The sequence below is a fragment of the Carcharhinus amblyrhynchos genome, chromosome 20 (genome assembly GCF_965287045.1).
Source record: "Carcharhinus amblyrhynchos chromosome 20, sCarAmb.v2.hapA, whole genome shotgun sequence".
Classification (NCBI taxonomy): domain Eukaryota; kingdom Metazoa; phylum Chordata; class Chondrichthyes; order Carcharhiniformes; family Carcharhinidae; genus Carcharhinus; species Carcharhinus amblyrhynchos.
Genome location: NC_137343.1, coordinates 2366983 through 2392998, shown reverse-complemented (window position 1 = coordinate 2392998; position 26016 = coordinate 2366983). Strand labels below are relative to the sequence as shown.

General features: G+C 46.2%; 1 protein-coding gene across 1 annotated transcript in view; it reads right to left on the bottom strand.

Annotated features, from left to right (window-relative positions):
• Positions 1 to 26016, bottom strand: part of abcb9 (ATP-binding cassette, sub-family B (MDR/TAP), member 9) — a 51634-nt gene that overhangs the window by 12502 nt on the left and 13116 nt on the right. The window contains exons 5-7 of the mRNA XM_080208638.1: positions 22188 to 22385; positions 10162 to 10290; positions 9885 to 10073 (exon numbers count right to left, since the gene is read on the bottom strand). Coding sequence (XP_080064764.1) covers positions 9885 to 10073; positions 10162 to 10290; positions 22188 to 22385 — 516 coding nt within the window. The remainder of the gene's footprint in view (positions 1 to 9884; positions 10074 to 10161; positions 10291 to 22187; positions 22386 to 26016) is intronic.

Sequence of the window (26016 nt, the reverse complement as noted above, 5' to 3'; positions counted from 1 at the left end):
ATTGGCCATGATAAATTGCCCCTTACTATCAGGGGACTAGCTAGGGTAAATGCATGGGGTTGTGGGAATAGGGTCTGGGTGGGATTGCAGATTCGATGGGCTGAATGGCCTCCTTCTATACTGTAGGATTCTATTGGTCTATTCTATAAACACCACCATAGTGGGTCAGATCTCAAACAATGATGAGATAGAGTACAGGAATGAGATAGAGAATCTGGTGAACTGGTGCGGCAACAATAATCTCTCCCTCAATGTCAACAAAATGAAGGAGATTGTCATCAACTTCAATAAAGGAGAACATGCCTCTGTCTGCATCAATGGGGACGAAGTAGAAAGGGTTGAGAGCTTCAAGTTTTTAGCTGTCCAGATCACCAACAACTTTCTTCTGCAAAGTTCTTCTTTAACCTGTCCTGGTCCCCCCATGCTAATACTATAGTTAAGAAAGGCTACCAATCCTCTATGTTCTCAGAAGACTAAGGACGTTTGGCATGTCAGTTACAACTCTCACCAACTTTTACAGATGCACCATAGAAAGCATCCTTTCTGGTTGTATCACAGCTTGGGTGTGTATGGGGTGTCAGGGAGGGGTAGTACCTCTGGTGGGGGAACATGTCGTGTCCTTTCAAGGCTGTTTGTCCACCCTTTGTCTCCACCTGGCACTCAGCTCTCACCTGTGGCTCCCCCGTAGCTGTTTGCATGTGACAGCGGCCACACGCCAGGCAACAGCTTCGACAAGCCAGGTGAGGGTAGCCGATGTGTCTCAGCCCTCGGTGAGATAGGGAGATGTCTATCCCAGCATGTGAAGACAGACTCCGGCGGATTGAGCAGATGAGACGAATGGAAGGTCCAACGGTCAAGAAGGCAGTCTCTGCAAGCGTCGTGGAACGCAAAAAGCAGGACAAGACACAGAAGACATCCTGGTCATCCACTGCGCTTAGTCCCATCTCCAGCCATCTTGACTCTTGTCACTGGATCTAGATGGGAATTGGGAAAAGAGAGTGAGGCTGATGCTGCACAACTCTCCCTCACTTTAATCCAAATCAAATGCTTGTCTCAACACCATCATCATCAGTCTCCTGTTCAACCCTTGAAGTCCTGTGGCAATGGGCGAGCGACAAAGCAGCAGGTGAGGATACACTGGGAGCTGTAGTCACAGACCTGCACACAGGCGGCTCAGGTCTAATGGTAATTTTCCGCTGACCGAAGCAGCAGTGAAACTCGGCATTTACCGAGGCGACTAAGCAGTCCTCTTCAGGAACGCACTGCTCACCTCCATAGAATGAGAAAGGGGCTAGAAAAGGTGCCCTAAACATTGCCTGCTTCACTACACCCTGGCCAGTTTACCACAGCTGGCAGGCATCCCATCTTGCGGCCAAACAAACAAAATAAAACACAAGGCGACACCACTCACCATCGGCACTTGGAACATGCACACGCTTTTGGACAACCCTACAGCAGACAGAGCCGAGAGAAGAACAGCCTTAGTTGCCAGAGAGCTTGCAAGATACAACATTGACATTGTAGCCCTGAGTGAAACGCGTCTTGCCAACATAGGTCAGTTGACTGAAACTGGAAGTGGGTGCACTTTTTTCTGGAGCGGTCGTGACAGCGATGAGCATCGTGATGCTGGAGTTGGATTTGCCGTCAGGAGCCACCTTGTTTGGAAACTTGATAGTCGACCCAACGGTGTGAACGGCCGGCTTATGACATTACAGTTTCCGCTACAGAACAGAAGTGAAGCCACCCTGATCAGCGCCTACGCCCCCACAATGAACAACCCAGACGAGATGAAAGATAACTTCTACGAAGAACTAGATGCCCTACTATCAGCAGTGAGCAGTACCGACAAGCTGATCTTGCTTGGCAATTTAAGAACATAAGAACATAAGAAATAGGAGCAGGAGTAGGCCATCCAGTCCTTCGAGCCTGCCCCGCCACTCAATAAGATCATGGCTGATCTGTCGTGTCTCAGTTCCACATTCCCGCCCTCTCCCCATAACCCTTAATCCCCTCGCTTATCAAAAACCCATCAACCCGTGTCTTAAAAATATTTAGCGAGGCAGCCTCCACCACTTCAACGGGCAGAGAATTCCAGAGATTCACCACCCTTTGAGTGAAGAAGTTCCTCCTCAACTCCATTCTAAACCGCCCCCCCTTTATCTTGAGGCTGTGCCCCCTAGTCCTACTATCCTTTCTGAGCGGGAAGAGTCTCTCCACCTCTATCCTATCCATCCCATTCATCATCTTATACGTCTCAATGAGATCTCCCCTCATTCTTCTAAACTCTAACGAGTACAAGCCTAATTTATTCAGCCTCTCCTCATAGCTCAACCCCCTCAACTCCGGCATCAGCCTAGTAAACCTCCTCTGCACTCCCTCCAAGGCCAAAACATCCTTGCGTAAGTACGGCGCCCAAAACTGCACACAGTACTCCAGCTGCGGCCTCACCAATGCCCTATACAGCCGCAGCAAGACCTCCCTACTTTTATATTCAATCCCCCTCGCTATGAAGGCCAGCATCCCATTAGCCTTCCTGACCACCTGCTGCACCTGCAGGCTGGGTTTTTGCGACTCATGCACAAGGATCCCGAGGTCCCTCTGCACCGTCGCCTGCTGCAGTTTTTCACCCCGTAAGTAATAGTCCTTCCTACCATTATTCCTACCAAAGTGGACCACCTCGCACTTGCCAACATTAAATTCCATTTGCCATTTCCTGGCCCATTTGCCCAGCCTATCTAGATCCTTCTGCAGACTCTCCACACCCTCCAGTACGGTGTGACTTTGCAATCTGACAGGGAGTCATTGGGAGGCATGTAATGGGCATGCTCTTAATGAAGACCTGTGCAGCACACGACCTCCTTATCACCAATACAACCTTCCGTCTGCCTACTCGAAACAAGACCTCCTGGATGCACCCCCGCTCTAAGCATTGGCACCTTATCGACTGTGTCATTGTCAGGAGAAAAGACAGGCAGGATGTCAGAGTGACCAAGGCCATGTGTGGTGCTGACTGCTGGACAGATCACAGGCTCATTGTCTCCAAAATGAGGCTCCAAATCAGACCCAAGAGATGACCACAGGGAAGCAAGGTTATGAAAAGAATCAATGCGGCCAAGCTAAAGAACCCCAGCATAGCTTCAGCATTGGCTAAAGTATTAGAAATCAAGCTTGCTGACCTACACCTCGCAGGCAGCGCTGAGGATGACTGGGAACGCTTCAGGGATGCCATCCATACATCTGCACTGAAGATGCTCAGGCCGTCTACACGCAAGCAGCATGACTGGTTCGATGAGAATGATGAGGAGATACAGGCTCTACTTGTTGAAAAGCACCATCTTCATCGGGCCTGTCAGAACGACCCATCTTCAGCTGCCAAGAAAAATGCTTTTACCAGTGCTCGCAGGACAGTCCAGAATAAACTGCTTAAAATGCAGGATGCTTGGCTGAGTGCCAAGGCAGATGAAATACAAGGATACGCTGACAGAAACAACTTGAAACGGTTCTACGAAGCCCTCAACAATTTCTACGGACCTCAATCTCTCGGGAGCTCCCCCCTCCTGAGTACAGATAATACCACTCTCATTACAAAGGAGGCTCAGATCTTGCAGAAGTGGGCTGACCACCTTGAAGCCGTCTTCAACTGACAATCATCTATTAACGATGAGGCAATAGACAGGATTCCCCAGGTTGATATCAACAGCACCATGGATGACCCACTGGTAGTAGCTGAAGTCATGAAAGCTGTCAGCCAGCTATCCAGTGGCAAAGCCCCAGGGGAAGATGCCATACCTGCAGAGATCTACAAAGCTGCTGGTCCTGTGTCTGAGAAGCTCACCGAGTTGTTCCAGTCCTTTTGGAAGCAAGGATCCATTCCTCAGGAACTTAAAGATGCTTCCATTGTACACCTCTACAAGAGGAAGGGCAATCGGCAAGTATGTGACAACCACTGAGGAATCTCGCTGCTCTCCATCACAGGAGAGACCCTTGCAAGAGTCCTGATAAATCGCCTGGTCACTCATCTGGAGCTGGGCCTGCTTCTAGAGTCACAGTGTGGCTTCCGCGAAGCTCACAGGACTATTGACATGATTTTTGCTGCACGCCAATTTCAGGAGAAATGTTAGGAGCAGAATTGCGAGCTCTACACACCCTTTGTTGACCTCGCGAAAGCCTTCAACACAGGTTGCTGTCGCCAGGGCCATCCCCACACCCTCAATTCTTGCCTTCAGACAACCACACAACCTCATACAGACCATTGTTCGCAGCAAACTACCCAGCCTTCAGGAAAACAGTGACCACAATACCACACAAACCAGCCACAGCAACCTCTGTAAGACATGCCGGATCATCGACATGGATGACCTCATCACATGTGAGAATACCATCCACCAGGTACACAGTACATACTCTTGCAACTCGGCCAACGTTGTCTACCTGATACGTTGCAAGAAAGGATGTCCCGAAGGATGGTACATTGGGGAGACCATGCAGACGCTACAACAATGGATGAATGAACATCGCTCGACAATCACCAGGCAAGACTGTTCCCTTCCTGTTGGTGAACACTTCAGTGGTCACGGGCATTTGGCTTCTGACCTTCGGGTAAGCATTCTCCAAGGCGGCCTTCACGACACACGACAGCGCAGAGTCACTGAGCAGAGACTGATAGCCAAGTTCCGCACACGTGAGGACGGTCTCAACAGGGATCTTGGGTTCATGTCGCACTATCTGTAACCCCCATGACTTGCCTGGGTTTGCAAAACCTCACTTACTATACTGTCTGGAGACAATACACGTCTCTTTAACCTGTGATCATTGCTCATTCCACTCACATTGTCGGCTACTTTAAGACTTGAATAGCAGGTTAGGTATAAAGATTCGCATTCTAATCAGTAATCTGTAAACTGTCTGTACTTTATATGCTCTGTCTGAGGCCAGAGCTCTTCATTCACCTGACGAAGAGGGAAACCTCGAAAGCTTGTGAGTTTACTATCAAATAAATCGGTTGGACTTAAACCTGGTGTTGTCAGACTTCTTATTGTGGCACTTGGTGATCAGTGGAGTGCCGCAGGGATTGGTACTGGGGCCTCAACTGTTTACCATTTACATAGATGATGTGGAGGAGGGGGCTGAGTGTAGGGTGAGGAAATTTGCTGATGACACAAAGATGAGTGGAAAAGCAAATTGCGTGGAGGGTGTGGAAAGTCTGCAGAGAGATCTGGATAGGCTGAGCGAGTGGGCGAGGACCTGGCAGATGGAGGATAATGTTAGCAAGTGTGAGGTTATCCACTTTGGTAGAAATAATAGTAGGAGGGATTATTATTTAAAAGGCGAAAAGCTGCAGCATGCTATGGTGCAGAGGGACCTGGGGGTCCTTGTGTACGAATCGCAAAAACCCAGTCTGCAGGTGCAGCAGGTGATCAAGAAGGCAAATGGAATGTTGGCCTTTATAGTGAGGGGGATAGAATATCAAAGCAGGGAGGTCTTGCTGCAACTGTACAGGGTACTGGTGAGGCCGCAGCTGGAGTACTGTGTGCAGTTTTGGTCACCGCACTTGCAGAAGGATATTTTGGCCTTGGAGGGAGTGCAGAGGAGGTTCACTAGGCTGATACCGGAGATGAGGGGGTTGGACTATGAAGAGAGACTAAATAGACTGGGTCTGTACTCAGAGTTTAGAAGGCTGAGGGGGGATCTTATAGAGACATATAAGATAATGAAGGGGATAGATAGGGCAGAGGTAGAGAGATTCTTCCTGCTTAGAAAGGATAGCAGGACTAGAGGGCACAGCCTCAAGATAAGGAGGGGGGACAGTTTAGATCGAAGTTGAGGAGGAACTTCTTGACTCAAGGGGTGGTGAATCTCTGGAATTCTCTGCCCGTTGAAGTGGTGGAGGCTACCTCGCTGAATATATTTAAGTCAAGGGTAGATATGTTTCTGATAGACAGGGTTATGGGGAGAAAGCGGGAAAGTGGACCTGATCCACTTCAGATCAGCCATGATCTTATTGAATGGCGGGGCAGGCTCAAAGGGTTAGATGGCCTACTCCTGCTCCTATTTCTTATGTTCTTATGTAAAGAGTCAGTTGAAGTTTTTGATTTGGTGTGGTTTGCAGCTTACTGTAACAAATGATAGCTAGCTGGGGCTGCATTGTAAGTAGAGCAAAACTTCATAATTTACTATGTTGTAACTGTGAAACAAGCTTTTATATATGTGTATGCATGTGACTCGTTCTTTGCCAGATTCTAAAGCCATCAGGGGTATGGGGAAAGCACAGGAGTGTCAAAAAGGATCAGCTGTGATCATATTGAATGGCGGAGCATGCTTGAAGGACTGACCTATTCATGAATTTATTTTGTGAAGATGATCAGGTGGACAATATGAGAACAGTGAATATGAATTCTCTGCACTCCCCCTCATTCATATTCAGCGAGGTAGCCTCCACCACTTCAACGGGCAGAGAATTCCAGAGATTCACCACCCCTTGAGTCAAGAAGTTCCTCCTCAACTCCGATCTAAACTGCCCCCCCTCCTTATCTTGAGGCTGTGCCCTCTAGTCCTGCTATCCTTTCTAAGCAGGAAGAATCTCTCTACCTCTACCCTATCTATCCCGTTCATTATCTTATATGTCTCTATAAGATCCCCCCTCAGCCTTCTAAACTCCGAGTACAGACCCAGTCTATTTAGTCTCTCTTCATAGTCCAACCCCCTCATCTCCGGTATCAGCCTAGTGAACCTCCTCTGCACTCCCTCCAAGGCCAAAATATCCTTCTGCAAGTGCGGTGACCAAAACTGCACACAGTACTCCAGCTGCAGCCTCACCAGTACCCTGTACAGTTGCAGCAAGGCCTCCCTGCTTTGATATTCTATCCCCCTCGCTATAAAGGCCAACATTCCATTTGCCTTCTTGATCACCTGCTGCACCTGCAGACTGGGTTTTTGCGATTCGTACACAAGGACCCCCAGGTCCCTCTGCACCATAGCATGCTGCAGCTTTTCGCCTTTTAAATAATAATCCCTCCTACTATTATTTCTACCAAAGTGGATAACCTCGCACTTGCTAACATTATCCTCCATCTGCCAGGTCCTCGCCCACTCGCTCAGCCTATCCAGATCTCTCTGCAGACTTTCCACACCCTCCACGCAATTTGCTTTTCCACTCATCTTTGTGTCATCAGCAAATTTCCTCACCCTACACTCAGCCCCCTCCTCCACATCATCTATGTAAATGGTAAACAGTTGAGGCCCCAGAACCGATCCCTGCGGCACTCCACTGATCACCAAGTGCCACACTCTGCATTCCTCCTCCGCACTCCCTCCAAGTAGAAAGAAGGCGGCTAAGAGGGGACCTTATTGAAACATATAAGATGATTAGAGGTTTAGATAGGGTGGACAGTGATAGCCTTTTTCCTCGGATGGAGAAAGCTAGCACGAGGGGGCATAGCTTTAAATTAAGGGGTGGTAGTTATAGGACGGATGTCAGAGGTAGGTTCTTTACCCAGAGGGTGGTGAGGGATTGGAATGCCCTGCCTGCTGCAGTTGTAAATGCGCCTAGTTTGGGGGCATTTAAGAGATCCGTGGATAGGTTTATGGATGGAAAGGGATTGGTTTAGGTTAGAGGGTCATTGCTTTTTAATTGGTCGGCATAACATCGTGGGCCGAAGGGCCTGTTCTGTGCTGTAATGTTCTATGTTCTATGAATAGAAATTTGCATTAAGAGATGATTTGATGTTTAACTATTGTATTTCAATGAGTATATCAATAAAGCAAAGTTTTAAGTTTATTTGTTATCCAAAAATAGTAGACATGAAAAATAACATGAAAGATCAGTGTATCCAAGGAATATCCAAAGGGATGTAAATACAATAGATTTAAAGATAAAAAGGGAAAAATACAATTAAAGGGAGATTGAAGGTGTGGTGAGATGTGAGATCTTGAAGAGCATGTGTGCTGAAAACAGACCTGTGAAGAAAGCAGCTTCCAGGCAGCCTCAGAGACCCTGTGGCAATTTTGTGGTAATTTTGCTGGAATTTTTATAGAGAAAACCTATGAGAATTGTTGCCAGAAAGGGTATTTAGTTTTGAGTTTAACCAAGTAGAAATCTTTTAGGAAATGTTTGTAAACCGAAAGCTATCTGTGTAAATGTAATATTGTGCATTTTCTTTTTTCAGTAAATGTTTAAATGTAATACGTAAATGCTCCAAAAATGGTTTGAAATTTTTGCTCCTGATTCCAATGCTGATACTCTCTCATTATGTAAAATTGTCCAAACTTCTCTTTGGGATTTGGGCAGCATGGCAATTACCACCTGCCATATCATTACAATGTAGAATGTCAGGAGCTTAATCTCAGTTTGAATTTTGTGAAGGAATAGAGGATGGAAGATTGCCTGGCTTGAAAGTAGTGGAAGAATCTAAAGCGGTCCTCACAGAACCTTGTAACAAAAAAAGCAACAAGCAGATTAGTTTGAAGGGGACTTAGGCATCCACAGTCAAATAGGGTAAATTAAAGTTTTACCTTTGAGAATAGGTGGAACTGAGGACAGTTATCCAGATGTCTGGGGCACACTGAGAGGTGATCCCTTCTGAAGTAAATAGCTTTAAGATTGATGAGCCTTACTTGTGAATTCTTGAGGGCAGCAAGATGTAAGCCTGAATGTGTAACATAGTTCTAAAATACATTGTTAAACAAAATTCATTTTGATTCATTTTGGTAGGACAAACTTGAATGCGGATTACAGGGTCAACGGCAAGGTTCTGTGGAATATGGAGGAACAGAGAGATCTTGGGGTTCATATCCACAGATCTCTGAAGGTTGCCACTCAAGTGGATGGAGCTGTGAAAAGGCTTATAGTGTGTTAACATTTATTAACGGGGGTTTGGGTTTAAGAGTTGTGGGGTTATGCTGCAACTGTACAGGATCTTGGTGAGACCACATTTGGAATATTGTGTGCAGCTCTGATCACCTCACTATAAGAAGGATGTGGAAGTATTGGAGAGAGTGCAGAGGAGATTTACCAGGATGCTGCCTGGTTTGGAGGTAGGTTTTATGAGGAAAGGTTGAGGGAGCTGAGGCTTTTCTCTTTAGAGCGGAGGAGGATGAGAGGTGACTTGATAGAGGTTTATAAGATGATGAGGGGGATAGATAGAGTGGACGTTCAGAGACTATTTCCTCGGGTGGATGTAGCTGTTAATAGGGAGCATAACTATAAGGTTCATGGTGGGAGATATAGGAGGGACGTCCGAAGTAGATTCTTTACTCAGAGAGTGGTTGGTGTGTGGAATGCACTGCCTGCTGTGATAGTGGAGTTGGACACTTTAGGAACTTTCAAGCGGTTATTGGATAGGCACATGGAGCACTCCAGAATGATAGGGAGTGGGATAGCTTGATCTTGGGTTTGGACGTAGCTCGGCCCTACATCGAGGGCCAAAGGGCCTGTACTGTGCTGTACTGTTCTATGTTCTATGTAAAATAAGTGTTATTAACTTAAGTCTTTTATATAAAGTTTGGACTTTGGTTAAAAAGGTGAGATCTTGTGGCATAGTTTTTTTGGGTTAAAATTAGGTGTTTGGGTTTCTATTTAAATATTAATGATCCTTAATCAAATTGTAACACCTTTGCCTGCTGTTTCTAATAGCTGACCTAAATGTTGCCCTGAATTTTAATTGCTGCAGGCTTTTGGTAATAGCTTCCAGTGAAAGAGTGATCATTCCCAAATGCTAGTCTGATGTAATCCCACCCATGAGATATGTAGGTGGATTTAGTAAAATCTTGGCTGGATACACTGGCTGACTTAACGTTGGTGAGGACTAAGCAGAAAAATCAGTCTCTTGAGCTTTAACAGCAATGATATACAACTCAATGTTTCAGCTTCATTTAGGACAACTTACATTGAGAATTTTGTGTTGCAGCCTAGTAGGGTATGCAAAACTGACATTCTTAAATGTGATTTCACCCTTCAGAGTTTCTGGAATGAATACTCCAGTCTTTTGCCTGGTTGATTTATCGTCAATACACTCAAAGATTTTTTCTGACACACCAACTGCTTGAATCAATCCAGTAAATGCATTGTTGACATTCTGAAAAAAAAAATACCTGTTTATAAATTAATGCAATATTTGTTATTTCTTCAAAGGTCAGTATTTGTTTTGGTATAAAATTACTAACCTGAAGAACATCAGTTAGCATCATCTGATAAAAGATGAAGGAGAGTAGATCACCAGATGTTAATTGGTCATTCAGGACAAGGTACCCACCATAATATGCAATGGCCATCTGGAGAGTAACCTGAAAAAACTGGGGAGAAAAGGTGCAATTAGTGAGGAGAAATTAGCCTGTTCTCATCTTCAGAACAGACACAGAAATCTGGTTGACATTTTAGGCATAAATCCTTCCTCAGGATTGAAAGGTATTACAGATGAGCAACAGTTGAAAAGGAACAGGATGGGGAAATGAAAGGAACATGCAACAACCAATTAGTAGGAGGAAGGATCAGGAAATGGTTTAAAGGTAGAAATGCTAGATATTCAGATACTTAGACAAAATGAGGGAGGAAAAAAGTCTTACCATAAAAGGCTGCAGAAACAGCAGGCCCAATTTTACCATCAAGTTGCACCTGTTTTCGGGCATGAAAACTTGGTAAAGTTGGGCATGAGGCAAGTAGCATGATCCGTGACCGCCTCCACTTTACCAACAGCTGAAAATGGTGGTCTTCAGGACCACGCCCAAAACAGGCATGACAGCAATTTAAATATATTTGAATGCATTTAATTTGAATTAATGAGCTGATGCCCATTCATCTTTACCAGCACTTCCTCCTTTACCACCACGGTCACCCATACAGATTTGGCACGAAGCAGACATGGTCCACAAAGATCAAATTCAGGCATTCCAGCTTCTAGGAGGTAAGTTCAGAGCTTCCAATGGCTCTCTGACTCAGATCGGTGGGGCAGTGGGGGGCGGCCGGGGGGGGGTGGTCCTCTGCCACTCTGTGTGCAATCAGTGGGGCGAGGATAACAGGTGGCCGTGATCGGGAGTTGCAGCAGTGTGGGGGGGATAAGGGGGTCAGTTATGTTGTGGGGATGGGGCAATGTCTGTAGGGGCCAGGGGGAGGCATTATCTGGCCCAGGAGCAATGTGGCAGGGGTACATTTTTCTTTTTTTTGTACTGCACATGCAGAGTTGGAAGCATCGATCAGAGCTATAGTGTTTTGGGCGCATTACACCCAGCCCACAGGCTTCTGCAGCGCGATTCGGAATCACAGATAATTCTGCAGGCAGAGTGCGAATGGGGGCGCCTGAGAATGGGTCTAAAAGTCGGATCTGAAACACTCCCAGATTCAAGTCACACCCAGCGCTTAGAATCAAAATGGTAAAAATCGGGCCCAGAGTCTCAATTTTAAAAGAAACTTTTCCTTCTTGTTCATTCAGTGAAATCTGAAATGACTGGCATTTCTTGCTTATCCTTAGTTGCCCTGGGGAGATTTTACTGGTCTGTTTGGAACTGTTACAGCGCAGTAGTTTTGATAGAACTCAGAGTCAATAGCTTTGGTGAGTAGACTGGAGTCACGTAAAAGGCAAAGCAGTTAACAACAGGTTTACTTTACCAAAGGACAGGAATAAACCAGTTGAAATTTTATGACAATCCAAAAGATTTGTGGTCACTTTTACTATTCCCAACTTTTATTTTTCCTGATTAGGTTTAGCACTATTAGGAAGGGAGTTTCAGTGAGTGATCTAGCTGAAGTGAAAGAACAATGACATATTTCCAAGTCAGAATGGTGTGTGGCTCGGAAAGGAATTTGTAGGTGTTACTGTTCCATACAGCTGTTGCCCTTATCCTTCTAAATGGTACAGGTTATGGGATTAGAAGGTTCTGTCAAAGAAGCCTTGGTGAGTTGCCACAGTGCATCTTGTAGGTGGTTCATACTGCTGCTATTGTACCTTACTGGTTGAAAGAGTGAATATTTATGTTCATGGATGGGTGTCAAACAACTGGGCTGCTTTGACCTGGATAGTGTTGAGCTTCTTGAGTTTTGTTGGACTCATACTCATCCAGGCAAGTGGAGAGTATTCCATCGCACTCCTGACTTGTGCCTTGTGGATGGTAAACAGACTTTGGGGAGTCAGAGGTGAGTTATTCATCACAGAATTCCCAGTCTCTTAACCTGCACTTTGTAGCCACAGTATTAAATGGACTAATCCTGTTTAGTTTCTGGTCAGTGATCACCTCCAGGATATTTTGATCAAGGGGATGAGGAGGTGGTTCTGCAATGGCTAGGTTTTCTCTTGTTGAAGATGGGCATTGCCTGGCACTTGTGTGGTGTGGCACAAATGTTATTTGCTGCTTGTCAGCCCGAGCCTGGATATTGTCCGGGTCTTGACAGTTTTTGGACATGGACTACTTAAGTATATGAGGAGTCACAAATAGTGCTGAACATTGTGCTATCAACAGTGAACTTATCCTGGAAATCTGAGCTTATCTTGGAAGGAAAGCCTTTGATAATCAGTTGAAAATGGTTAGGTCTAGGACACTACCCTGAACAACTCTTGCAGTGGTGCTCTGGAACTGAGGTGATTGACTCTTATCAACCATCACCATCTTTCTGGAGCTGGGATTTAATAATCTCATGGTACATTTTAAAGCAGCATCCGTAATCTGTTCCACATCTCTTAGAGAACATATTCCTAATTTTCAATGTTCTCAAAATCGTAACTTAAAACACACATACACCATACATTCTAAAAATCTAAAGCTTAGCTGCGTCTCTAGCTGGAACAGAAGATGTATTTAAGAACATAAGAACATAAGAAATAGGAGCAGGAGTAGGCCATCCAGCCCTTCGAGCCTGCCCCGCCATTCAATAAGATCATGACTGATCTGTCGCTGCTCAGTTCCACTTTCCCGCCCTCTCCCCATAACCCTTAATCCCCTCTCCTATCAAAAACCCATCAACCCGCGTCTTAAAAATATTTAGCGAGGCAGCCTCCACCACTTCAACGGGCAGAGAATTCCAGAGATTCACCACCCTTTGAGTGAAGAAGTTCCTCCTCAACTCCGTTCTAAACCGCCCCCCTTTTATCTTGAGGCTGTGCCCCCTAGTCCTATTGTCTTTTTTGAGTGGGAAGAGTCTCTCCACCTCTATCCTATCCATCCCATTCATCATCTTATACGTCTCAATGAGATCTCCTCTCATTCTTCTAAACTCTAACGAGTACAAGCCCAGTTTATTCAGCCTCTCCTCATAGCTCAACCCCTTCAACTCCGGTATCAGCCTAGTAAACCTCCTCTGCACTCCCTCCAAGTCCAAAATATCTTTGCGCAAGTGCGGCGCCCAAAAATGCACACAGTACTCCAGTTGCGGCCTCACCAATGCCCTATACAGCTGCAGCAAGACCTCCCTACTTTTATATTCAATCCCCTTCGCTATGAAGGCCAGCATCCCATTCGCCTTCCTGACCACCTGCTGCACCTGCAAGCTGGGTTTTTGCGACTCATGCACAAGGACCCCGAGGTCCCTCTGCACCGTCGCCTGCTGCAGTTTTTTGCCTCGTAAGTAATAGTCCTTCCTACCATTTTTCCTACCAAAGTGGACCACCTCACACTTGCCAACATTAAATTCCATTTGCCATTTCCTGGCCCATTCGCCCAGCCTATCTAGATCCTTCTGCAGACTCTCCACACCCTCCGCACAATTTGCCGTTCCCCCAATCTTGGTGTCATCAGCAAATTTCGACACTCTACACTCGGTTCCCTCCTCCAGATCATCTATATAAATGGTAAATAGCTGAGGCCCCAGCACCGACCCCTGGGGCACTCCACTAGTCACCATCCGCCAATCCGAATAGCACCCGTTGACCCCCACTCTCTGCCTCCTATTTGACAACCAATCCTCTATCCACGCTAACACCCTACCCCCAACTCCATGTCCCTCGACCTTCTGCAATAACCTCTTGTGAGGCACTTTGTCAAACGCTTTCTGAAAATCTAGAAAGACCACATCCACCGGCTCTCCTCTATCCACCGCCCTAGACACATCCTCATAGAACTCCAGTAAATTTGTCAGACACGACTTCCCTTTAATGAAACCGTGCTGCGTCTGCTCTATCAAGCAATTCCCTTCAAGATGCCTCGCAATTTCCTCCTTAATGACAGATTCTAACATTTTACCTACCACAGATGTTAAACTAACCGGCCTATAATTCCCCGCCTTTTGCCTGGCACCCTTCTTAAACAACGGCATAACATTAGCTGTTTTCCAATCATCCGGCACTTCCCCGGAATCCAGCGACGTTTGGAAAATAACCACCAAGGCATCCACTATCACCTCCGCCATTTCTTTCAGAACCCTCGGATGCATTCCATCCGGTCCTGGGGACTTGTCCACAATCAGCCCCTCCAGTCTGTCGAGCACCGCCTTTCTAGTAACAGTAATGTCATTAAGACCCTCCAGTCCTACCACCTTTCTATCGCTAACACCCGGCAAATTATTCACGTCCTCCTCCGTGAAGACAGAAACAAAAAAGTTATTCAATACCTTAGCCATATCCCCATCCCCTACCACTAGGTCCCCTTTCTCATCCTCTAAAGGACCAACGTTCACCCTAGCCAGCCTCTTCCTTTTTATATATTGATAAAAACTCTTGCTATCCTTTTTTATATTAAGCGCTAGCCCAGCTTCATAGTTTCTCCTACCCTTATCAACTTCTTTGTCAATCTTTGTTGACATTTAAACCTCTCCCAATCCTCTTCTCGCCCACTACTCTTAGCTACTCTAAATTCCTCCGCTTTTAGTTTAACACTTTCCTTCACCTCCTTTGTTATCCACGGCTTATTACCTCTCCTCCTACTATCCTTTTTGACCATCGGAATAAATTTCCGTTGAGCACCAAGAAAGATCTCCTTAAAGATCCTCCACTGCTCCTTAACAGACCCTCCCTCCAACGCGCTCTCCCAGTCCACATTCGCCAATTCTTCTCTCATCCTACCGTATTTCCCTCTATTCAAACAAAGGACGCGTGTCCGGGAACCCACTTTCTCCTCCTCCATCTGCACCAGAAACTCCACCATACAATGATCACTGTCCCCAAGAAGATCCTTCACCACAAGGTCCCTAATTCTACCCGCTTCATTACATAGCACCAGATCCAAGACAGCTCGCTCCCTCGTCGGCTCCAACACACACTGTTCGAGGAAACTATCCCGGCAGCATTCCAAGAACTCTTCCTCGAGCCCCCCACGTCCAACATGGGTTTTTTTTTCAACTCCAATTTTTGAAAGTGAATCTTCATTATATCTCCACTAAGGTAAGCATCATTCTATCTCCAAAAGGCTATAGATACTTTGACAATTGATGCTTTCAAGCCTGAAATTGATCAGTTTTAGTTATCTAAGGGTACAAAACATTATGGAACTAAGATTGAGTTGAAGTACAGTCTGGCTACAATACTCCCTGGCATCAGCCTTAGTTCCCTCCATGATCACATATCTTACCAGCTCCATGATTAGCTTTACAAAGAACAAAGAACATCCCAGCACGGGAAACAGGCCCTTTGGCCCAACAAGCCCGCGCCGCCACATCACCCTACACCTATTCTACCCTGCGTATCTACAAATAGAACCCCTGACTTAGCCAGATTCAGGGGAGAATAGTGTCAATTTGGTAAAACCAATCAGCCTAAGAGCACATCTTTGGGGTGTGGGAGGAAACCGGAGCACCCGGAGGAAACCGGAGCACCCGGAGGAAACCCACGCATCCACAGGGAGAATGCACAAACTCCCACAGACACAGGCCCAAATCCATGTATCTGCACAGCTAGCAGTGCTAGTCACCGAGCTGTTGCGGCGCCCGTCTACCGGTCCAGGATCAAGCACACACACCGACACGAAGTACTAGGCCACTCCCGGAGCCTCCAAGAGCAGCCCACGCACGAGCCACCGTGTGCATGCCCCTCGTTTGACAACGAGGTGGACCTCCACCTGCGGAATAAAAAGACAAAAACGTTAATCACAAGCCTGCCTATCCGGTGTCTCCCGAGGTTCTAACCCTTATTTAATAACCCCTACCATAACCCTCCATCCTAGTTTCACTCATGTGCCTATCTAACTGAACCTTAAACGAGTCCAACGTTCCCGTCTCCACCACCCTACTCGGTAGCGTGTTCCATACCCCCACAACTCTCTGCGTAAAGAACCTTCCTCTCATATCCAAATTATACCTCTCCCCCCTCACCCTTAAATCATGTCCTCTTGTATTTGTAACCAATCTAGAGAGCAGTCTCTCACTATCGACTCTGTCTATTCCCTTCAGTATCTTATATACCTCTATCATGTCCCCCCTCAATCTCCGTCTTTCCAAGGAGAACAGTCCCAGTTTCTCCAACCTTTCCTCGTAACCCAGCCCCTCCATGCCAGGCAACATCCTGGTAAACCTCCTCTGCACCCTTTCCAGAGACTCCATGTCCTTCTGGTAGTAAGGTGACCAGAACTGGACGCAGTACTCCAAATGCGGTCTAACCAACGTTCTATACAACTGAAGCATTAGACGGCAGCTTTTAAACTCTATACCCCTTCCTATAAAGGCTAGCATTCCATAAGCCTTCCTGACAACATTCTCCACTTGTGTCGCAACCTTCATGGATTTGTGAACCTGCACTCCCAGGTCCCTCTGTGTTTCTATACTCCTAATTTGTCTACCTTTAATAACATAGCTCCTCTCTACATTATTCCTTCCAAAATGCATCACCTCGCATTTGTCAGGATTAAATTCCATCTGCCACCTATCTGCCCAATGCACCAACCTATCTATATCCTGTTGTATCACCTCATAATCCACTTCGGTACCCGCCAACCCTGCCATCTTGGTGTCATCAGCAAACTTGCTGATCACACCACCTACGCTCTCTTCCAAGTCATTTATGTAGACTACAAAGAGGAGAGGTCCCAGTACTGAACCCTGTGGCACACCACTGGTCACTGGCCTCCAGCCGGACAAAGTCCCCTCCACAACTACCCTCTGTCTCCTATTACCCAGCCAGTTCTCGATCCACCTAGCTACCTGACCTCGTATCCCATGCGCCTTAACCTTTTCTACCAGCCTACCATGAGGAACTTTGTCAAACGCCTTACTGAAATCCATACAGATGACATCAACGGCTCTCCCATCGTCAACCGTTTTTGTCACCTCCTCAAAGGATTCCACCAGATTCGTAAGGCAAGACCTCCCTCTAACAAAGCCATGTTGCGTATCCCCAATCAGACCGCAACGCTCCAAATGCTCATACATCCTACCCCTAAGTACTTTTTCCATTAATTTCCCTACCACCGATGTCAAACTCACCAGCCTATAATTTCCAGGGTTATCCCTACTACCTTTTTTGAACAGCGGTACCACATTTGCTACCCTCCAGTCTTCTGGGACCTCACCTGTGTCCAAAGAAGAGACAAAGATTTGCGCCAGAGGCCCAGCAATTTCATCTTTCACCTCCCTAAGCAGCCTGGGATAAATACCATCAGGCCCCGGAGCTTTATCCGTCCTTACGCTACCTAAAAGCCCTAGCACTTCCTCCCTCGTAATAGATATTTCCTGCAGCTGATCCTCAGCTCCCTCTAACAGACCGCACGATTCCGAACCCCTCTCCTTCGTGAATACCGACGCAAAGTATTCATTCAGGAGCTCCCCCATTCCCTCCGACTCAATACATATCTCCCCACTTTTGTCCCTAAGAGGACCAATTTTCCCTCTAACTACTCTCTTGCTCCTAATATAGGAATAAAATGCCTTCGGATTTTCCTTAATCCTACCAGCCAAAGCCATTTCATGCCCTCTCTTTGCCCTTCTAATTCCCCTTTTTAGCTCCCTCCTACTCTCTCTATATTCCTCCAGCGCACTCTCCGTACCCAGTCGTTTCGACCTAACATACGCCTCCCTCTTCTTTATGACCAAGTCTTCAATACCCTCTGTAATCCACGGCTCTCTAATCCTACCTTTCCCATCCTTCCGCTTAACCGGAACATACCTCCCCTGCAACCATTTCATTTTGCCCTTAAAAGCCTCCCACTTGCCAACCGTGGACTTGCCAGCTAACAGTCCCTCCCAATCAGTGTCCTGCAGCTCCCTCCTAATCCTGCCATAGTTCGCCTTTCCCCAGTTCAGCACACTCCCGTTCGGCCGGCACTCGTCCCTTTCCATTTTTATCCTAAAGTAGACAGACTTGTGGTCACTGTTAGCCACATGTTCGCCTACCTCTACCTCAACCACCTGCCCCGGCTCATTACCCAACACTAAATCCAGTATAGCCCCTCCCCTAGTCGGACTAGTTACATACTGCTCTAGAGACCCTTCCAAAACACATTTCACAAACTCCTCTCCCTCCGTACCCCCAGCTCTAGGCCCCCTCCAATTCACTCCAGGAAGATTAAAGTCACCCACTACAACCACCCTATTCTTCCTGCACCTATCCGAAATGCCCCTGCAAATGCCTTCCTCCACTGACCTCGGGCTGTTGGGTAGCCTATAGTACACCCCTAGCAACGTAATCTCTCCCTTTTTATTCCTCAACTCCACCCACAGTGACTCAATCCCTATCTCTTCTATATTGTCCTCCCTCTGCACTACTGTGATGTTTTCCTTGACTAACAGTGCCACCCCTCCACCTCCACCAGAGCTTTGCTCTGTTCCTGTCCCTTAATGGCAGCTATCCCTCATGTAAGACAGTGGTTTGTGACATGGCTGCCAATTATGTGTTAAGCATCACTTTAGCATGGCAATATCTGCACAATTACTGCAGACTAGAAGGTCCCCTGTTTTCCCTGAGGCTCTCATCTTGGCCACCTGAGTTTTCATTTCCACTCTCCTCTTCCAGTGCCCTTCCAAATGGTCAGCCGTCAGCTACTGTCTTCCAGCTGTCAGTGTCAATGCCTGCCAACTTCATCTTTGCTTACAGGTCTCCTTGCAGCAGAGGTTTGGACACCCAGGAGGTCATGACCTAGTGGCTAGTTCACAACACAGAAGGTCTTTGGATATATGGCCATCACCCATCTGATGAACATAGCTGACATGGCTGGTTAGCAATGGGTGTATACCGATAGAATGAGCATGTCACGGAACTCTGGAATAGTTACCTTGTCCAGCCAAGAGATGCTGAGGAGATGTCTGACATCTGACACAGCGAAGGTCTTTTTTGCTGTTTGGCATAGGTTGTCCATGTCTTACCACTGTAGAGAAAAGCACTGAGGATGCAGGCTTGCTAGTTGACTATTTGGTGATCTCAGCTGCAGCTTTTGTGATGCATGTGTTATTTCAGCATCAAGTGACAGATTGCTGAGGATTGCAGAGCCTCGATATGTGAAAACTATCAATAACCTTCATCATCACAATGTAAATACTGAAAGATGGCAGAATGGCAACATCCTGAGCCATGGCAATTGTCTTTCTAATGCTCAAATCAAACTGTTTATTGGCCTAAGAGATCCTATCCATTTGTTGCTGAAGGTGTTCCTCTTGTTCCCCTATTCTGTGCAACTGCTCCGTCACCATTACAGTGACTATCTGTGAGTAATGCCGCAAATGAACTCAAAACAATTTTCCTACATGTTAGAACATAGAATGATAGAATCTCTATAGTGCAGGAGTCCATTCGGCCCATCGAGTCTGCACTGACCACAACCTAAACATATCTGTCTTCATTTTCTAAACATAAACTATGTGCATTTCATGATAAATTCCTAGATCCTCATTTATAATGCTAACTGCCTATGTAAACCTGTCACACTGCAATTATACTCTTCAGCCAGTAGTTGTGCTATTGTACCACAGCTTTGCATCTCCCAGTCTTCAGACAGTGGAAAAACTCTTATTCTAACTGTCATTACTTGTCTGTTTCCCAAATTGCTGCAAATTTTGCCATTTAACAATAAATTCCCAGTTTTTTTAAATAGTTACAAAGCATATACAATTAAAATGGGTATGGAATTGGTTGCGGAATATAGCTGGGTTTGATCTTGGCCTCAAACCACAGCCAAAATTCTCCTGATTCACCCACCATGGGAATCATAAGAACATAAGAAATAGGAGCAGGAGTAGGCCATCTAGCCCTTCGAGCCTGCCCCGCCATTCAATAAGATCATGGCTGATCTGTCGTGGCTCAGTTCCACATTCCCGCCCTCTCCCCATAACCCTTAATCCCCTCTCTTATCAAAAACCCATCAACCCGCGTCTTAAAAATATTTAGCGAGGTAGCCTCCACTACTTCAACGGGCAGAGAATTCCAGAGATTCACCACCCTTTGAGTGAAGAAGTTCCTCCTCAACTCCGTTCTAAACCGCCCCCCCTTTATCTTGAGGCTGTGCCCCCTAGTCCTACTATCCTTTCTGAGCGGGAAGAGTCTCTCCACCTCTATCCTATCCATCCCATTCATCATCTTATACGTCTCAATGAGATCTCCCCTCATTCTTCTAAACTCTAACGAGTACAAGCCTAATTTATTCAGCCTCTCCTCATAGCTCAACCCCCTCAACTCCGGCATCAGCCTAGTAAACCTCCTCTGCACTCCCTCCAAGGCCAAAACATCCTTGCGTAAGTACGGCGCCCAAAACTGCACACAGTACTCCAGCTGCGGCCTCACCAATGCCCTATACAGCCGCAGCAAGGCCTCCCTACTTTTATATTCAATCCCCCTCGCTATGAAGGCCAGCATCCCATTCGCCTCCCTGACCACCTGCTGCACCTGCAAGCTGGGTTTTTGCGACTCATGCACAAGGACCCCAAGGTCCCTCTGCACCGTTGCCTGCTGCAGTTTTTCTCCACGTAAGTAATAATCCTTCCTACCATTATTCCTACCAAAGTGGGAATCGTAGCAGGTGAGACAGAAAATTTGGCGGACCATTCAAAGGTCCATCAAGCTTGGGTGGGAATTTCTACTCTTGGGGTGCATGTGGCCAGAGAATCCCTCAGCACATCTCAGTTGAAGATTACCTTTAGTTTTCACTCTCTGTATGTAGCATCACTAGATGTCAACCAGGATTACTGAATGATTGTCATAGAGTCATAGTCATAGAGTTTTACAGTTTGGAAACAAGCCCTTTGGCTCAACTTGTCCATGCCGCCTTTTTTTTAATCGCTAAGAACAAAGAAAATTACAGCGCAGGAACAGGCCCTTCGGCCTTCCAAGCCTGCACCGACTATGCTGCCTGACTTAAGTAAAACCTCCTACCCTTCCGGGGACCATATCCCTCTATTCCCATCCTATTCATGTATTTGTCAAGACGCCCCTTAAAAGTCACTATTGCAACTGCTTCCACTACCTCTCCCGGCAACGAGTTCCGGGCACCCATCACCCTCTGTGTAAAAAATCTGCCTTGTACATCTCCTTTAAACCTTGGCCCTCGCACTTTAAACCTGTGCCTCCTAATTGTTGACTCTTCCACCCTGGGAAAAAGCTTCCACTTTACTTATTAGAGGCATCCACTCTGTCCATGCCTCTCATAATCTTGTAGGCTTCTATCAGGTTACCCCTCAATCTCTGTCGTTCCATTGAGAACAAACCAAGTTTCTCCAACCTTTCCTCATGGCTAATGCTCTCCATACCAGGCAACACCCTAGTAAACCTTTTCTGTAGCCTCTCCAAAGCCTCCACATCCTTTTGATAGTGTGGTGACCAGAATTGAACACCGTATTCCAAGTGCAGCATAACTAAGGTTCTATAAAGCTACAACATGACTTGCCAATTTTTAAACTCAGGGCAATTGTCTCAGTTTGGCCCATATCCTTCTGTACCCATCTTACCCATGTAACTATCTAAATGCTTTTTAAAAGACAAAATTGTATCCACCTCTACTACTGCCTCTGGCAGTTTGTTCCAGACATTCACTACCCTCTGTGTGAAAAGATTGCCTGTCTGAACCCTTTTGTATCTCTCTCTTCTCACCTTAAAGCTATGAGTGTAATGGACTAAGAATTAGTTGCACATTTGAACACTGCAAAGAAAACTTAGTAACTGAAGCTTCAAAAAGAATTGATGTTCAAGTTCATATGCTGTTACATACATGATTACAAAGTCTGAGTTTCAGCTCTGGTTAGTGCATATCATTTCCTCTACGAATACGCATATTATTTTCACCTGCTGATTCCACGCTGAGGTTGTGAAATCTATTGCACTAGCTAGATAACAAATATACAATAAATTGGTTCTTACCTTTGTTCCCCAAGTATACATGGTCAATGCTGAAACTTGGTGCTTGTTCAGGTTATACATTATCTTCAGTCGCTCATTGTAAATGTTTGCTTCAGTTTCCTCATTAGCAAAGCTACGTACAGTTTTTATACATGAAATTGTCTCCTCTGCTACATTGTTTGCATTTGCCAAAGCATCCTGAATCTGTTTGGCTGTTTCCTAAAGAAGGAAAGTAAAATAGATTAAATTACTAGATTGTGTGATACTTAACTGAAAAATATAATTTTCCAAAGAGTGCTAAATAAGTATCAATCGATAGTATGTTGAAAACCATTTGGACACATTTCCTATCTACTGAACTTTACTTCTTATTGTCACAATCATTTCATGTTTTTGTGAGAATTTTCTTTCCCATTATAAATTCCTATGTCTTCACTATTAACGGAAACTGCCATGTAAACTTATCATGCTGTAATTATACTTCTGTACTAGAGATGGTGCTGTGGTGAGCACCTCTTTTTGTAACTCACGACACTATGGCCTGTATTGCGAACATACTCCTAAGCTTCAACCAACTTTACTTATTTATTTCCCAAACTATCACATGTTTGATTTTTAATCATAAACGACAATATAAAATTGAAATATTATGTAAAAGTTAGAATTGAAAGTATGACCTAAAAATGGGAACTGAATGATCTGTGGCCCTGACCCAATTATTCCCCACCCTCTTTCCACTTCACTTCATCAAGTTGATCTTTCTCTACACCCTAACTGTGACTGTAACATTACTTTCTGCACTCTCTCATTTCTTTCTCTATGAATGGTATGCTTTGTGTAGCACGCAAGAAACAATACTTTTCACTGTATGTTAATACATGTGACAATAATAAATCAAATCAAACCCTAATTCCATTTCATTCGAAAACAGCCTAGCCAGGAATTCCTCTGAACAATGCCACAGGAACTTGAGAAATTCATAAATTCTCTGTCATACCCTCTGTTTTACTTCAATTTGTATGAACAGAATATTTTGATTTTGTTTCAAATTCAATTCAGTTTTGATAAAACAGAATGAAATAACGATACAGAGTATAATTGCTACACAGGAAATGTGTGTGAATACAATGGGTGGAATTTTCCTGATATTTGGCAGAGACTGGTGGTGAGTGGGAAAAGCAGCATTTAGCCCTCTGGCGGTAATGATGTTTTCATGCCATATTGGTAGGTTTTTAGAAAAAAAACCATCCTTGGGATTCACACCCACTCTGTGGTGGATAGCATCTGATTGGCTCACCCCACCATCATCTGAGTGCTTTAATCAGGGGTGCAGTCCATTTAAAGACCACCCCAGCACTCACCAGCTACTTCTTCATAGTCCACGACTACTCAAGGCTGCTAGAAAGTCTCCCCCAGGTTCTCAGATGTTTATCTGAACAGACTTCTGGATGTAGTGGAGGTGTGTCATGACATCTACTCTTACACAAGTAGGGGATTAGCTAGCAGGGACAACAATCCAACATGAGAGGTAGTAGCAGGTCTGGTCAATGCTAATTCTCTGCAGAAGAGGACAAGTATTCAAAGGATGAATGGTCTTCTCCATTTTGCCTGAGTAAGTCACCCTTCCCACCACTCTCAACTCTCACACTCAACCATTACACATCCACCTGGATCTCATTCGCTGCCAGTTGAAGAGACAGCAGAACGCTCTCTCCCACATGCAGCTTCATCTTCCTTGCAGGTCATGTCCTCATCACCTCATTGCTCCCACTCATCATCCGCACATGCCAGGCATCCTTAGCATCTGCCCTACCATGCGCCCTGCTTATACTCTCTCCCACTGTATTCATGCAGGACAAACTGGCACATAGCAAGGAGAGATCTCAGATGGGCCAAGGGATGCCCGAGTTAAAAGTCCTTTGACTTCAGGGACCGCACTCTCCAGCAGGCCAGGGAGGCACCTGACCACTCCTGTACCAACAATAAAGTGGTCAACAATAAACCAATTGAGGACTCAGTACAACATCATCCACTACTGATGTGAGATGTATCTCCTATATCTGAAGGCCCCTGGCATGTACTAATGAAATCTCCCTCCACTCGTAGGAACATCAAAGGAGCAGCCCAGGCAATCTGCCAGCCAAGTCATAGAGAGCTCCCAGACCAGCATAGGTGATTTATTTGACATGAAGAACTGTCACAGCACTCACCCACACCCTTCACCAATGCAGAGACACACACCTTGCTGGGACCTATTTGTGGAGAGGCCTCAAGTCACAAACTATTCAGCATCTCTCATTCTGTTTAATCAGTAGCAAGTGGAAGCAGGGACATCCCAGGGTTTCTGGCGTTTGGAGGATTGCTGGAGGCCAGGAACCAGCTGAGTTCCAATCAGATGATGTGCCTTTGGACTCGGTCATCCCCTGGTTCCTGAAGCTCCAAAGGCAAAGTTGGGAACATCAGGAAAGCATGTCAGCTACGTTCCTTGGATTGAATGGAGGAGTCCTACTGCCTTCTATCCAATGAGGTAGTGCTAACACTCCGACAAACCAGGTCAACACAGCCAGGATAGTAGCCGCAGTGGAGACCTTAGTGCAAGACTCGCTGCTGCAGATATATACACCACTCTTGCCCCACATAGCTTGACCAAGTGGCCATAGCTTTAGGCATTGTCCTGCCAGTACCCCTGCCTCTTACAGTTCCCCCTTGCCTCTGCAAGAACCATGATCTCCTCAGCTGGGACCCCTGGCGCCTCTGCCAGTAGCACCTTCACCTCTGCTGTTAAGATTTTGCCTCTCCCAATACCCTCAAAGCCTTTGCTGTTGCCCTCTTTCCCCGCAGGACAAGTGATGCCACTTTGCGAACTGTGTGCCCACCTCCAAACTCCCCAGTCTCACTCCTTTTGAAAGCAGTAGTAATTTACAGTAAGTTGTGATGTCATGCCATCATGCATGGACTTTTGAATGTGAGGTGGGTGATGAGATGGAAATGAAGGCCGTGATTCTTCTATCGCGACTCGCAACTTTTCTGGTGGGTCGGAGTGGGAGATGCACGTCGCTGGCCTTGTTCCAGAATTTGTGCATGCGCCAGGAATGTGTGTGCATCTTCCAGAGCCAGAGAACAGTCAAAGTCCAGACCACACTGGAAATAGGCTAAGAGGCAGGTAAGTAATTTGAATCTTTTTAAAATATGTTTTAAATGTCTTTTATCTGTAATTATCAGGAATTTATTGGTCCTGATTGAATTTCCCACCCCGCCAGGAGTACTTCATTCTGGCAGGATTTAGAGTAGCTCCCCATGTTCGGGGAACTAGTGGGAGACCCCACCGGAATGAAGGGGGGCCATTGGGACCCTCCAGGGCATTGGCAGCAGGAGGGTGGTGCCCCCTGGGCATGGGCACCTTGGCAGTGCCAGCCTATGTCTCCGGCACTGCCCAAGGGGCAAAGTGCCCTTGCCTAGGGTACACCTTGGCACTGCCAAATGGGCATCAGGCAGTGCCATGGGGACAGGCCTATTGTAGGAGGGGCCTGGGGCGATTGGTGGGATTGGTGGATCCCGCTGCCATTCTGCAGATAGGATTAGTAGGGGCTGGAGGGAGGGCAGCGATTGGGGCAGGCTGGGGGAGGGGAATCACCACTGCTGGGTGGGGGGGTGTGGGCTGGACATTGGGGTGCTCCAGGGTGGTCACGGCTGGCCCGGGAATTGTTATTGGGGCTGCAATCGGGCAGGGGGTCGTGGGCTGGAGGGGTAGCAGTGTGGGGGTCCCAGACTAGCCAGTGATCGGGCTGGCCAGCAAACGGGGAGCGTGATAGATCAGAACCACTGCAATTGCGCAGAGTTCCAGAACTGC